The 14063-nt window shown below is 50.5% G+C and overlaps 1 protein-coding gene across 3 annotated transcripts; it reads left to right on the top strand.

The window, feature by feature from the left end:
- The first annotated feature begins 6850 nt into the window (after positions 1-6850).
- On the top strand, positions 6851-12520 carry Rnf112 (ring finger protein 112). Of its 3 annotated transcripts, XM_051180469.1 has the most exons (14): positions 6856-7168; positions 7322-7362; positions 8099-8384; positions 8535-8741; positions 8864-8992; positions 9142-9246; positions 9632-9682; positions 9995-10051; positions 10131-10205; positions 10335-10455; positions 10557-10726; positions 10801-10854; positions 11003-11077; positions 11166-12520. In XM_051180469.1, the coding sequence occupies exons 1-14, from the start codon at positions 7115-7117 to the stop codon at positions 11634-11636; spliced, it is 1896 nt and encodes a 631-aa protein (XP_051036426.1). In that variant the 5' UTR covers positions 6856-7114; the 3' UTR covers positions 11637-12520. The 3 variants fall into 3 exon arrangements, with proteins under 3 accessions (XP_051036428.1, XP_051036426.1, XP_051036427.1); XM_051180470.1 differs by lacking the exons at positions 6856-7168; positions 7322-7362 and adding an exon at positions 7388-7555; XM_051180471.1 differs by lacking the exons at positions 8535-8741; positions 8864-8992 and having other exon boundaries at positions 6851-7168.
- Positions 12521-14063: the final 1543 nt, after the last annotated feature.

Below are 14063 nucleotides of genomic sequence, written 5' to 3' on the forward strand. Positions count from 1 at the left end.
AATTTTCATGGGTGAGTAACAGGGGAAGGTTCCAGGCCTGAAGTCCAAGGTGTCCAGGATTCAGGGGGACTGAATGAGGAACACAAGCTGTTTAGTGGATTGTCACTGCACTGGGCAGGGGTCATGGACTAGCCTGGCTAAGCCCAAGGAGAGGCTCGGCATTTGGTACTAGGACTTTCAAATGAAGCCAAAAGGTGAAAACTGAGCTAAAAAGATAAAGCCTCATCCAAGGATCAGAGAGGAGAGTTTGTGGGTTGTTGAGCAAAGTCAACCTTAGCCTTAAAGACCACAGCTGGGGGTGCCTTCACCTATGAGAATACCAGAGAGGTGCTGGATTCACAATGGTCTCCCCTTGGATCTAGAGAAGCATTTATGACGGCCAAAGAGAAAGCTTACCAATTGCCACTGTTGGATGGGGTGCCCAGCAATTGGTGAGCCAGAAAGTGAGTCTGTTGCATGTGGACTGGAGATCAGGTTAGGGTCCCAGTGTGGCTTAGACTCCCAAGGAGGGAGTTTAGGCACCAGGATATCCTACCGAGTCTTGGCACCAATGTTATGGTTTAAGCCAAAAAGTACTTTTATAGATTGATTGGGGCCAAGGAATGCCACAACATCACAACACACAGCAGAACTCATGCAGGAGATTGATTTAGGGGGTAGGGGTGGGGAGGATACAGACAGAAACAGAGAGAGAGGTGGGGGAGGGAGAGAGAGAAAGAGAGAGAGAGAGCAGGCTGTGATGATGGGTACTTTTAAAAGAGTACTTGTGTTGCATTTGGAAGCTGATGATATCCTGGCTGCTTGTGCTGAGTCACTGGAGGATGGCTGGGGAAGCACCTGATTCCTAGCATCCCCTATACCTAATAGCACCCAGAAGCTGTTTGTATGACAGGACAATGAGCCTCTTAGACCCTGCAAAGAGCTGGGACTGAGGGGCAGTGCCACAGGCAGAGTGATGTATGTGACCCCATCCTCCTTGATTCTCTGTACTTGTGTATATGCATATGTATTTGTGTGTGACATCTGTGTGCTCACACATAGATTCATGTGTGTACATACGGGCATGGACAGGCCATGCTACAAGTGTGGAGGTGTGAGAGATTCAACCATTTAAAATTTTGTTTTTAATTTTCTTTCATTGTTTTATGTATGTAAGCATTTTACTTTTGTGTCAGTATATCCATCCTGGAACTGGAGTTATGGATAGTTATGGTAGTTGTGAACTGCCATGGGAGCACTGGGAATCAAACCTAGGTCCTCTGCAAGAACAAGTGCTCTTCATCACCAAGCCATCTTTCTTACAAACAAGCTTAATGGTTGTGTGTCTGCTTCACAGCCTGCCTCCGGCCTTTTGTTGATTCTTTGTTAGGTGAGCAGCTTCTTTGACCATGTAGAACCCCTTCCTGCAATTCCTGAAATGCTTAAATATAGAGGCATCGATAATTCCAAATCCTCCCTCTGTCCATCTTTTCAAGCCACTTTCTAAATTAGCCAGTTGGGAGGAGACTCTGGGGTTGGATCTTGGGCAATGAGAAACAGCATTGCTACTCCTTACCTTAGGGATAAAAAACAGAGGCCATCTGGGCCATGTATGCTGCTACTTCCTGGCCTGGTTTGGGTCATGGTCACTCTTATTGAAAAGAAATTGCCTTACCTGATAGTTTCATTTTGTTCATGTGTTCCTTTGTGTGATATTGAGATTACTCTTTTCCAACAGGGGTTAGAAAACAGACAACTTTGGATGTCAGTCCTCACCTTCTACCCCATTTTAGGACAGGGTCTTTCTGATTTTATTTTATTTTATTTTTTCCTGCTGCATATGCTAGGTTAGCTGTTCTGCCAATTGGCCTGCAAGCTTCTGGGGTTCTCCTATCTCTGAGTCCATCTCTCTCACAGGAATGCTGGGATTACATATGCTTGCCCTAGGCACCTGACTTTTACATGGATTTGGGAACTTGAACTCAGGTCCTCATGTTTGCACAGTAAGCACTTTTACTCACTGAACCTTGAGTCTCGTAGCATGGATCACATAATAACTAAGCCTGCTTCCTTACAAGTCATTGTCTTCCTTTGCAAACCTTGTAGATGCTTTGCTTTGTCTGGCAGGACCCCCACCCCCACATGACTTATTCTGATATTAATCAACCTCCTGCCTGATGATTTTGACTTAACATTCCTCTTTCCCAAATATTTTCCCCTTCTCCTTGAACTCTAACAAATGGTACTGAAGCCCAGAAGAGGGAAAGCACAGTGGGGTGTGTTTGCTTAATCCTAAAGCAGATTGAGCCTCACTCCATTGGATGGATTTTTACCTCACAGTCTGATGCAGTTGTTGATAGGATATGGCGCTGGGCATCTAGCCATCTTACTTATTCTGGCTAGTGAAGAGTACCTTCAGTTCTTGAGCCAAATTTATGATCTTCTCCAATAGTAGGACAATAGTGGGAAAACAAACAAACAAACAAACAAACAGAAAAGCAACCATCAGTTTTGCTGATCCTATGACAGCCTGCAAGTATTCTTTAGGGTCCTTGCCTGTTCTCTTCCTTGAATAAGGGCAAAACTGCCCCTGACTATTTTCTTATCTACATTGCCTGAGGGATTATAGGAGTACCAACAGTGTCCCTTTTCGTATGTTGCAGAGGCTATCTTGCCCACATAGCATGCTCCTAGGATGCATTGTCAGGTTTCTGAGTCAGCATAAAGACACACAACAGAAGGCAGGCGACCAGAGTCTGACCTTCACCAGATGGGACTGTGTTTATCACCACACACGACAAGGGGCAATCTTTCTCCTTCAGGAAATTGAGGGGTCTGCCAAGAAAAGAAGCTGCCTGCAACCCTTTGTAGGGGTGCGGTGAGGGGCCTTGGGACTGAGGAGATTGTTATAGCCATAGCCCACATTTCTCTTCTGCAGTTCATCCTTCCTGAAGTTGTTTGTCCAAGTGAGACAGATTGTCGTGGGAGACAGACTGGCTCGACAGACATTCCTTTTTTTATGCTAACCAGAGGCTGAGCAAGGTCAACTATAATCTCATAGGAACCTGTGGAGGATGTTTGATCGCACTGTGACAACTCTGAGACTGTTAATAAAGTTAGCCCTGAATCAGAGGATGGAGCTGGCGACTAGCTGACAAGAATGGGTCATAGAGTACTCAGAAGACAGGATATAGAGGCACAGGAAGGAATGGGGAGGGACTTCCTTTCGGATATGGAAAGTATGGAGAGGTCAGCTGGTCACCCTTCACTGCTTCTTGGATCTTTGAGGTTTTCACTCTGGTATCTGACTTCCGAGTCTTTATTGGTAATAGAACATAGATACTCTCAGCAGGAGCCCCGTTTTACAACTGAGACACAGTCACTGAATGGCCTTCTTATGTTCTGAATCTTTGCTGTTGGTTAAGTTTCATTGTGAAACCGTAGGTCCACCCTCTTCTGAGGCATTCTGACTGCTGCACCTCCCTCATCAGCCCTGTTGGCGGCTCTAAGAAGCTAGCTAGCATGAAGCATGGTTGGTGCTTCTAAGCCCCTAACAGCAGTTAGGGTGACCTCTGAGAGTGGGACGTGGGTAAGGAAGTAGAGTTAGACTCCCTGGTAGGCAGACAAATAGGGAGAGGGCCATGACTAGGTAATAAAGATGGTGAACTTCCAAGATGGCGGTCTTCTTCCTCACCCTCTTGATCCAAGACAAAAGCCTGGGAGCTTAAAGGCCTTGCAGACTTTTTCTCCTGTAGAGCCTCTACAGACAGGATGGCCTGACAAGTTCAAGACCAGATCAGGGCATGTTTATGCAACAGTTATGGATCACCTACCTACCCTGTCATCCTTGATGCTGACCAACTCTAAGTTACGGGAGGAAAACCCTTCAAAGATTAAACACTCCCAGCCCTCAGTGAGAGGATGGCCTTCAGCTTCTCAACTCTTTGCTCTGTGGAGGGTCTTTATCTCCGTGAGCCTCCTCTCTCTCTCTCTCTCTCTCTCTCTCTCTCTCTCTCTCTCTCTCTCTCTGTGTGTGTGTGTGTGTGTGTGTTTCCTCACTCCTAATAAAACACTTTCAAAAACAAAAATTGAAAGTAAAAAGAGTGAAAGGAGGTGGATGTGACTACTTCTAAAGTGTGGGTAAGGTTTTTTATTGTAGATAGAAGGGAGGAAGCAGGTGGGGGTGGGGGTGGGGATCCAGGCTGAACATGGCCGGTACCCAGGTTTCTTTGAGACCCAACAGAACAAAAGCAGGTGCTGTTTGGAGAAGTGTGTCAAAGGACTGGGCTTTGAGAATTACAAAGCCTTGTGCCACTGCCATCATTTTCTCGACTTCCTGCTTGTGGTTCAAGAAGTGAGCCCTCAGCTTCCTGCTCCAGCTGACATGTCTGTCCCTGGCTGTCACATTTCCCCACCATGAGGAGCTCTTATCTCTCTGGCACTGTAAGCCTAGCTGACTCTTCCTTCTGTAAGTTGCCCTGGTCATGGTGCTTTATCATAGCAACAGAAAGGTACCTAATACGCACCCCTAAGGCTCCGTCTCCTATCATGAAGATAGTTGCACAGCCATGTTCACAATAACCAGGAAATGAATCAGCCTGGATGTCCATCAGCTGATAAATGATCATGAAAATGGGGTACACATACATTGTGGTTTTCTATTCAGTTATAAAGGAAAATGTAATTAAGATATTTGCAGGGAAATGGGTGAAACTAGAAAAAAAAAGTGCTGAGATAACCCAGACACAGAAAGATCATTACACTGTTTTCTCATATGTGGATCCTAGCTTTGAAATTTAGATGTGTGTGTTTCAGTTCAAGTGTCTGTAGAGGTGGGAAAGCCAGAAAGGACACATGAGATGAGGAGAGGAGGGAACGTGACTTTAATGGGAGGAGAGTTAGTAAAACACATGTGATATTAAAGTAGGGGGGGGCACAGGGGGGCTAAAGGCTTAAATGGGGATGGGGCAGTGGGCGTGCTGGAGAGAAATGGGTGGGGTTCAGGTCAACCAAAACTGAGGATGTATGAAAAATCCTTATGGAAACTCACTACTTTGTGATCTAATTAAACAAAAACATTTAAATGGAGTTACTCCAAATGGGGACACTGTTAATATGAGAAGATATGGGTTATTAAACAAAAACCTCAGGACAAGGTATGTGGTATCTCCCAGTGAGTTACGTTCAAGGAGGCCTCAGAATCCACCCAAACAACAGAGACCATTGCTAGTACTCTTGGTTGTACATCATAACTAAATGGTGGACTCTATTGCTGAAGAAGCCACACATTTTGGTTGCAGGATATAGAGGAATCAATCCAGAACCATCTGGGACCAATTTCCTGCTGGCTACCTTTCAAGGAAGGTGTTACACTAGGGAGAAAAGGATGCTTTTACCTATTGCTGGACCCCGCAATACTGAGTGACAGGTAAGATGTACCCACTGGTGCAATATTGTCACAAATGTTATGGGTAACCAGCCACTTTCTTACTGGACTTGAAGCCTGCTTCACAGAAGGGAATCCACGACTGATACTGTAATCCTGATCAAAAGCACCAAGCTAGGGAGGCCATAGGCCTTTAGTAAAAAGGAATCTACCACTGTCATTTGCTAAATGGAAGTATTGCCAAATTGCTTTCTAAATATTTATGCTTGTACACATAGATCAGTGCTGTTCCAACCTCATCAGAGAAGTTTCCCTCTGTAGTGGACCTCGGTTAATGAGAGACTCACAGCAGAGAGTAAGCGACTGTTGAGTGCTCAGCCTTAAGTGGGACATCTCTACCAACCCCAGTAGTCCCTCCACCCCAAGAAGAGAGTGATGAAAAGAATGTAAGAACTGTAGGATTGGGGGGCATGCTGTGAAGTGCATCTTCTGTGACTGATGCACTTGGGAACTCACTCATGGCAGTTGTGGTTATGTGTAGATATGCACAAGGTCGGGCCAGGCAACATTCCAGCAGAGCCTGGGAAGGGGCTCATGAAGCTCCACCCCCATCTGAGGAGCTCTTGGTGACTGGCAGCTGCTGGTGGGGGACAGTCACTTTTCTTCTGGAGTGTGGCCTCTGGTAGATTGCCCATGGACTCTCAAACCTGTGTGCATGTAGGATGAAGTAACTGGACTTAGTGAGGTATTAAAAATTAAAAAAAAAAAAAAAAAAAAAGAGAGAGGGCATGAAGGTGAAAAGGGAACTTGTTTGTAGGGGGTCCAGGGAAGCTGTAGGGGTGTGTGTGTGTGTGTGTGTGTGTAATGGGTTTTATTAAGGTACATTGTATACATGTATCCAATTGTCAAAAACTAAGTACAATTTTTAAAAAAGGTTTGGAGATGGTTCTTCACAAATTTGTAGCAGAGAAAAAGCCCCCCCCCAGGGGGGAGAAAAAAAGAATCGTTCCCCACCCACACATCAGGGACTTGCAGAGCCCCAGATAATGAGGTCGACGGTAAGCTAGCAGGCACCAGTGACATATCCTGGGAGAGGGTGACAAGATGCACAGGGTCACATGGCGCACAATGGCATCATGCGACCCTTGCACATAGAGGATGCTCAGTCAACGTAGGTAATGGGATTGAATGAACCAATAGCTTCTCTGGTTTACCCCAGTTGCACACTCTCCTGTTTCCTACAGCCTCTTCTCTGCCCACCCTGGCTGGGGGCTCTGAAGAACCCAGCTAACTGCTCCTGTAGGGCCAGTGCTGTCCTGGGCTCCGTTAGGAGCCTCTTCCTGCTGTGCCAGGTGCATCCACGTGGCTTCACGCTCTCCGTCCCCCTCCTCCTCCCTGTCCTTATCTTTCCCTTTCGTCTCCATGGAGACTCACTGCCTCGGCTTGCCTGCATCCCAGCCTCTGCCAGGGATTCTGAGCTGGGCTGGTTCATCCCTCCTCCAAAGCCCTGGTACCCGCAGCCCTGTCTCCTCCCCCTGGGGTGAATCCACCCTCCTATACAGCCTCTTTTTTTCTGACCAGCTCATTTATCTCCAGCGCTGACAGCTAGGCAGAGCCTCTGAAGAGCCCATCCCCCTGCTCCACCCTCCACCTGCTCCACTAGCGCTCTGGGTGAAAGGCTGTCCTACCCGCAAAGGTCTCGGTGGGCTTCCTCTCTGAGCATCGGACCCTCTGCCATTCCAGCCTCCCATGCCGAGGCCCACTCTGTCAGTCACTGCTTTTTGTCATCGGCTTGGCAAACGGGCAAGTCTTCAAACCCTAAAATCTGGGAAGGAGAGTTGGGGGTGGGAAGAAGCCACCTGGGAGGGGGAAGGATGGCGGCTGCGAAGGACCCTGGAAACCGGGCAGGAAGACAGGGTCTGGATTCTGTTCTAAATCTGCCTCCCCCTCTCTTAGGAGAGCAAACGAAGCTTCATGGGAAACAGCAGCAACAGTTGGTGAGACACGGGGCCTTTCTGGGCTGGGATTGGTGCAGTGGGCCTGGTAGGTCAGCTGGCAAAGCTGGTACAGGAGCACGGATCTCTGCAGTCCAGCAGACTCCTCTGCTGAGCGCTCTGCAGGGCTCTTCCCCAGGGAGGAAGCACAGGGCCGGATGGGCCAGGCTGTACAGGGAGGGACCAGGACAAGCAGGTGGGTGCTACAGATGCTCAGCTTGGAGCGCCCAAGGAATCCTACCAGAACCTGACCATCTGTTCAGCTGCAGAATGGCTGCCTGGGTGCCAGGAAGATTCCACCCTCTCCTGACTATCCCAGCAGCTGGAGTTGTAGTTTGTACCCCTTTGAGGAAGACCCACTGCAAGAAGGCTGGTGCTCTATGGGTTTCCCAAGTGTTGGCTCTGGACACCTTGCTGATGAGGTAGTCATCGCTAATGACGAACCCCAGACCCAACCATGCCACTGCCAGTCTGTCCTTTGAACCTCACCCATGGTTGCATGGCTGGCATGTGCAGAGCCAGGATTCCCTGAGGTTGCTTTGGGGGTACTCAGTCCTCTCTGTTCTGTTCTCAGTTAGGATGGCCAGGACAAGGAAGTGAGGAATGGGTGGAGCTCATCCTCCAGGTGGCCCTAGGAAGCAGAGGTGGCATAGAGGGGCATATTCCCTCCTAAGCCATCAGCCCTCCAAACCCCGCATCCAACAGGCATCCAACTTTCAGATGATGTCCTACCCTCCAGGTCCCATGCATCATTCCCCAAGCTGGAGCTGGGCCTGGGACATCGTCCCTCCCCACCCCGGGAGCCTCCCACCTGCTCCATCTGTCTGGAAAAGCTTCGAGAGCCCATCTCACTGGACTGTGGCCATGACTTCTGCATTCGGTGCTTCAGCACACATCGCATCCCAGGCTGTGAGACACCATGCTGCCCCGAGTGCCGGAAGATCTGCAAGCAAAAGAAGGGCCTCCGCAGTCTAGGGGAGAGGATGAAGCTCCTGCCACAGAGGCCGCTGCCCCCTGCACTGCAGGTGAGGGACAAGATCTCTGCATTCAGAGATCTCCGATTAGACCCTATTCTAAACTGTTAGGAAGGGACACAGAGTTCCAGGTTGGACACACTCCCAACTTGGGGTCAGTCTCATTTGCGATGCTCAGGGGACCCTTCTCTGTCCCATCAGGAGACCTGTGCTGTGAGGGCAGAGCGGCTGCTGTTGGTTCGGATCAATGCTTCTGGAGGCCTCATCCTCAGGATGGGAGCCATAAACCGCTGTCTGAAGCATCCACTGGCCAGGGACACACCTGTCTGTTTACTTGCTGTCCTGGGAGAGCAGCACTCAGGAAAGTCCTTCCTCCTGGACCACTTGCTCAGAGGCTTACCAAGCCTGGTGAGGGCAGGGCTGGCAGGAGGATGCAGGGAGGCAAAGTGAGAGCCCCAGGTTGACTCTGGGAAGGAAGTACCTCTAGGAATGCACAGTGGACCACCTGAAACCTTCTTCTCCACCTTCAGGAATCTGGTGACAGTGGCAGGCCCAGAACAGAGGGGTCCCTGCCTGGGATCAGATGGGGTACCAATGGCCTTACCAGGGGCATCTGGATGTGGAGTCACCCCTTTCTGCTGGGAAAAGAAGGGAAGAAGGTGAGGAGAAAAGCAGATGAAGGTTAGCATGGATCAAGGAGGAAAAATAACAGAATAGAGGGTGGAGAAGGACATCTCTGGGCTAAGGAAAAGGAAAGGGGTTGGGCAGAGCAAGGCAGGCCTAACCCTTTGGTTTGTGTCCTCAATAGGTGGCTGTGTTCTTAGTGGACACAGGAGATGTCATGAGCCCAGAACTGAGCAGGGAAACGAGGGTCAAGCTCTGTGCTCTTACCATGATGCTGAGCTCCTACCAGGTGAGAGGGGTGCTTGGGGGTGGGGTGGCCATCCTGCACACAATTCCCCAGGGTGGCACATACTCCTGCATACCACTGCCCAGCTCAGAGCTGAGCACTTGGCAGATTAGGTGTCTGGGGTTCATGCAGATTCTGGAAGGTGCTTCTAGAAGGAGGAAGATGGTCTAATGAAGATGGGCAGGTGGGTTGTTCTAAAGGTGGAACGGTAAGCCTCAGGGAAACCTGGAGGTCTGCAGTATCACAAAGCTCTCCAGGTCTGCTGAAGGCTGAAAGGCACTCATGCTGGACTGGGCTTGTGTTCTGGGATAAAGGCCACTTAGGAGCCCCTCGAAGAACCCTTCCTACTTCTGCAAATCTTGCATCTTCCTGTTTTCCTCTGTTCTAGATCCTGAACACCTCCCAAGAGCTGAAGGACACAGATCTGGGCTATCTAGAGGTGAGACCATCTCCATATTGAAGCCATCACCTCCACACACCCTTACCACAAAGTCAGGAGGGCTGCACCAAAGGGAACACATGCCTTCTCATTCAGGATTAGGACTTTATGACACTTGAACTGGCTTAGTGGGCTTCAGGACAGACAGTTGAGCACAAGGTACCTGCTTTGGGGAGAGACAGGAGAATCTTCAAGCTGGAAGTGGGAAATTTGGGCTCCTCTAGTGGTCCGGGGTGACTAGAGGGAAGGCTTAGGAGGTAGGCTGTAGCTCTTGGAGTAGCCAATGCTAAAACTTTCTGTACCCATTTCTAGATGTTCGTTCATGTAGCTGAGGTGATGGGCAAGCATTATGGGATGGTGCCAATCCAGGTGAGACACCTATTTTTGGACTTGTCAGTCCAGATACTGCCAATCCAAGCTGCTGGTGTTGGGACCCTTTCTCTTCCAGCATCTGGACCTCTTAGTTCGTGACTCTTCCCATCACAATAAGTCAGGGCAAGGATACATGGGTGACATACTCCAGGTAAGTAGTGCAGAGGGAAAACATTGATGCCAGGGCAGCAGGTGAGGGAGGCCGGGTGGCACCCTGGAAGTGTGCTTACAGAGGGAGGCTGCTCCCTTGGCTCAGAGCTGTCCTCAATCCATCTCTCAGAGGCTGTCTGGCAAATACCCCAAGGTCCAGGAGCTGCTCCTAGGGAAACGAGCCCGCTGTTACCTCCTGCCTGCTCCTGAGAGGCAGTGGGTAAACAAAGGCCAAGCAAACCTAGGAGGCAGTAAGTGTTCCAGGGGTGGAGACCTCCCTGGCAATTCTTCGCAGCTTTGGCCCGGTCTCTCCCATGCCCAGACTCCTCAGTCCAAGGAATCTCTTTCTCAGACACAGAAGATGAATTCTCCCACCTTTTCCGGGCCTACATCTTGGATGTGCTGAGCACAGCACCTCAGCATGCCAAGAGTCGCTGCCAGGGGTACTGGAGTGAGGGCCGTGCTGTGGCCAGGGGAGACAGACGCCTGCTCACAGGGCAGCAGCTAGCACAGGAGATCAAGGTGTGAAAACTTCCTAGGGACCCTGGCCTCAGCAGACACCTGCCCTCCCTGACCTGGCTGTGATGTTTCCGCAGAACCTCTCCGGCTGGATGGGGAAGACTGGGCCCAGTTTCAGCTCTCCAGATGAGGTGAGGAGCTCCTCCCCTCAGGGAGGGTGGGGTCAGGGAAAGTGATCTGGGGTAAGGGTCTGCATGGCCTGGGAGTGGAGATAAGGAACCAGTAGTATCCCTGGTTGAGGAGGAAAGAGGGAGGCAGCCTGGGTTTTCCCATGGACAGATGGCTGCCCAGCTCCATGACCTGAGGAAAGTGGAAGCTGCCAAGAAGGAGTTTGAGGAATACGTGAGGCAGCAGGTAAGCCCCAGGGTTTGGGGAGAGGCTGTGCCAGAGAAGATGCCTGGGTACCCAGCTGGACCACCTTCTTTCCTCCCCACTGCCACAGGACATAGCCACCAAGCGTATCTTCTCTGCACTCCGAGTCCTGCCTGACACCATGCGGAACCTGCTCTCTACCCAGAAGGATGCCATCTTGGCTCGCCATGGTGTGGCCTTGTTATGCAAGGAGAGAGAGCAGACCTTGGAGGCCCTGGAAGCTGAGCTGCAGGCGGAGGCCAAGGCCTTCATGGACTCCTACACAATGCGCTTCTGTGGCCACCTGGCTGCAGTCGGGGGCGCTGTAGGTGCTGGGCTCATGGGCCTGGCAGGGGGTGTGGTGGGTGCAGGTATGGCCGCAGCAGCATTGGCTGCTGAGGCTGGGATGGTGGCAGCTGGGGCAGCCGTGGGGGCCACTGGGGCTGCTGTGGTTGGGGGTGGTGTGGGTGCTGGCCTGGCTGCTACTGTGGGCTGCATGGAAAAAGAGGAAGATGAGCGGGTGCAAGGAGGGGACCGAGAGCCCCTTCTCCAAGAAGAATAACATCTAGGGGATGTTAAAGGGTGAAAGAGATGGAAGACAAGAGGAAGGGTGTGGACACTCCAGGGATTCAGAGGGGACCACATGTATACTGGCCCTGTTGAATGCCCCTGGTCATTCACCGACTGAGCTAGGGGTTTAAGCTGAGTCTAGGAACCTGGGGAGGCTCTCTGGCCAGGAGGCTGTGCTTGGAGTACAGTAATGTGAGGCCTGTTTCCAGTTATGGATAATTGCCACTCACTGGAGCCCAGGATCACCCACATAAATCAGATTCCACCTCCCCCACCCCACTCCAGTTTATTTCCCTGGAGGGCCCTGGCCTGGAAATTTATCCCTGGATCCAGAGCCCTGTGCTTTTTACAGTTGGGACAGGGGAGGGAGGAGGAAGAGAAGGGACCACAGGACAGAGATAGGAATGACAGACTGAGGCATAACCCTGGAGCGGCAACTTGTTCCCCAACTGCTCCAGAAGGACAGGCATGGCAGGCCTCCCTGCTCTTCAGCTGGGTGTCCAGATGTGTGTCCTGAACCGCCCTGTAACCCCCATCTCCTGCAGTCCTCCTGGGCCTGTGCCCCGTGCCAAGCCCATTTGGATGGATCAAGACAGATTAAATGCCAAAGAACCACACCTCTGATTGCAGTCTGTGCTAAAGCAGTCAGCCAGGTTCTGCCAATGGCTGGTAAAGGAAAGCGCAGGAAATGAGTTCTGTCCTTAAGCATGGCCCCTCTACCTTGGGCTGTAGGCCCTCTGTGCCACAATGTAAGACCTCCTCAATGTCGCTCTGAACAAGGAGCCCCCTGAGAGCTTGTGGACAGGGAGCCTCTCTCAGGGCATGGAAACTTCTAAGGAGACCTCTGGGCTATTAAACTGTAAAGGATGCTGGGCACATGACCCTTTATTTTATATGAAAATAAAGTGTGTGTGTGTGTGTGTGTGTGTGTGTGTGTGTGCCATTGTCAGCTTTTTAGTACATTTCTGAAACAAGAATTTGGTGTCCAGAGGAATTTGGGGAGGGAGGAGGTGACAAGGGGTCCCATTATGAGGGCGTGGTGGTGGGGACAGGGACACTAAAATTTGAAGTGATCTGAGGAGTATCATGCTCTGGCTTGGTGGTGGCAGTAGGCTTTGGCCAAGGACCAATTGCACAGACACATTTGCAGGACTTGTCTGTAAGGACTTTGGGTCCAATCCTGACATAGTAGGGAGATGACATCTGTTCCAGCAGAAGACAAAAGGAGGCATGGCAGGGAGACCTCCATCAGACTGGAAAAAGGAGAAGCCGGGGTCCACTGCTGGGCTAGCCAGTGGTTACACTGGGTTCTCCCACCCTCCTTCCTCCCCCCCTTGCACCTCCAATCTCAGAATTGCAACATTTCACAGCTGCAAACCCCAGACAGAGTCTCAAATAAGACTGCCCAGCTGGCCAGTGGAAAAGCAGGGCATCTGATGTCCAGGCTGGTGTTCAGACATAGACATTAGAAGATGTGCTGTTAAGGGCTCTGCTGAAATCAAAATGCTGCTTTCTGGATGCTTCTGCCGGCATGTCCAGCTTAGGGGAATTTTGAGGCAGCAGAGGACTTGCACCAGGACTGGTGGACAAAATACACAATGTAGGAGAATCCCAGAGCTGGGAAGGAGGGTGGGTGAATAAGGGCAAATGAAGGTGACCCTTTTTGGAAACTCCTGCATGGGGACAGGGTCTAGAAAGTGTGTAGTTTTGTGGACAAGTCTTTCTGGGAGCGTCACAAAGTCCTTCCACAGTCATCTGGTAGACACATGAGCTGCAAAGTCTTCCAGAGATTGGGGCTGGCAGGCCTAGGACACAGGGCCTCTGAGGACTGAGGGGGCGGTGTTGTGTGGTTAGGATCCCCCTCCCACAGGAACTTGGAGGAAACTCCAAGGTCAACCTCTTTGTACTCACTGAACAGATTGGAGAAGTTGGCTCAGCTAGAGAAGCTTCTGCAGGAAAATGAATATTCCATGTATTGTTCTGGTGCCTTCTAGCTTGGGAACTATCAGTAGGAACAATATACATTTGTGCAGTGGAAGACACAGGAGCCCAGAGAAACGGTGTGTCTCAGTGTCAGCTGAAACAATAGTGGCAGACAAACCAGGACTTGAACCCACGATCTCTGATGTCAGAGCCCTTGTTCTACAGAGCCTTCACCCTTACAAGTCTTTTCAAACCCCCAAATAACCTTGGGATTCTGACCCCACTTCTGAGGTTGTGATTCCATTTCTTTATTCCTATAGTAAAACACTCAAAGCCAAGCATGTTATCAAGAGAAATTTATTTAACTTACCGTTTTGGAGGTTCAAGCGTATGTGCTGGTATCAACTTGGCTCTGGTGAGGGTCTTGTGGTGCTTGGCATAATGTGGGAGGAGGGTGTCTAGAGGAGCCCTCATGCATCAGGACAGGAAGTGGGGG

This window comes from Phodopus roborovskii, unplaced genomic scaffold, assembly GCF_943737965.1.
Source record: "Phodopus roborovskii unplaced genomic scaffold, PHOROB, whole genome shotgun sequence".
Classification (NCBI taxonomy): domain Eukaryota; kingdom Metazoa; phylum Chordata; class Mammalia; order Rodentia; family Cricetidae; genus Phodopus; species Phodopus roborovskii.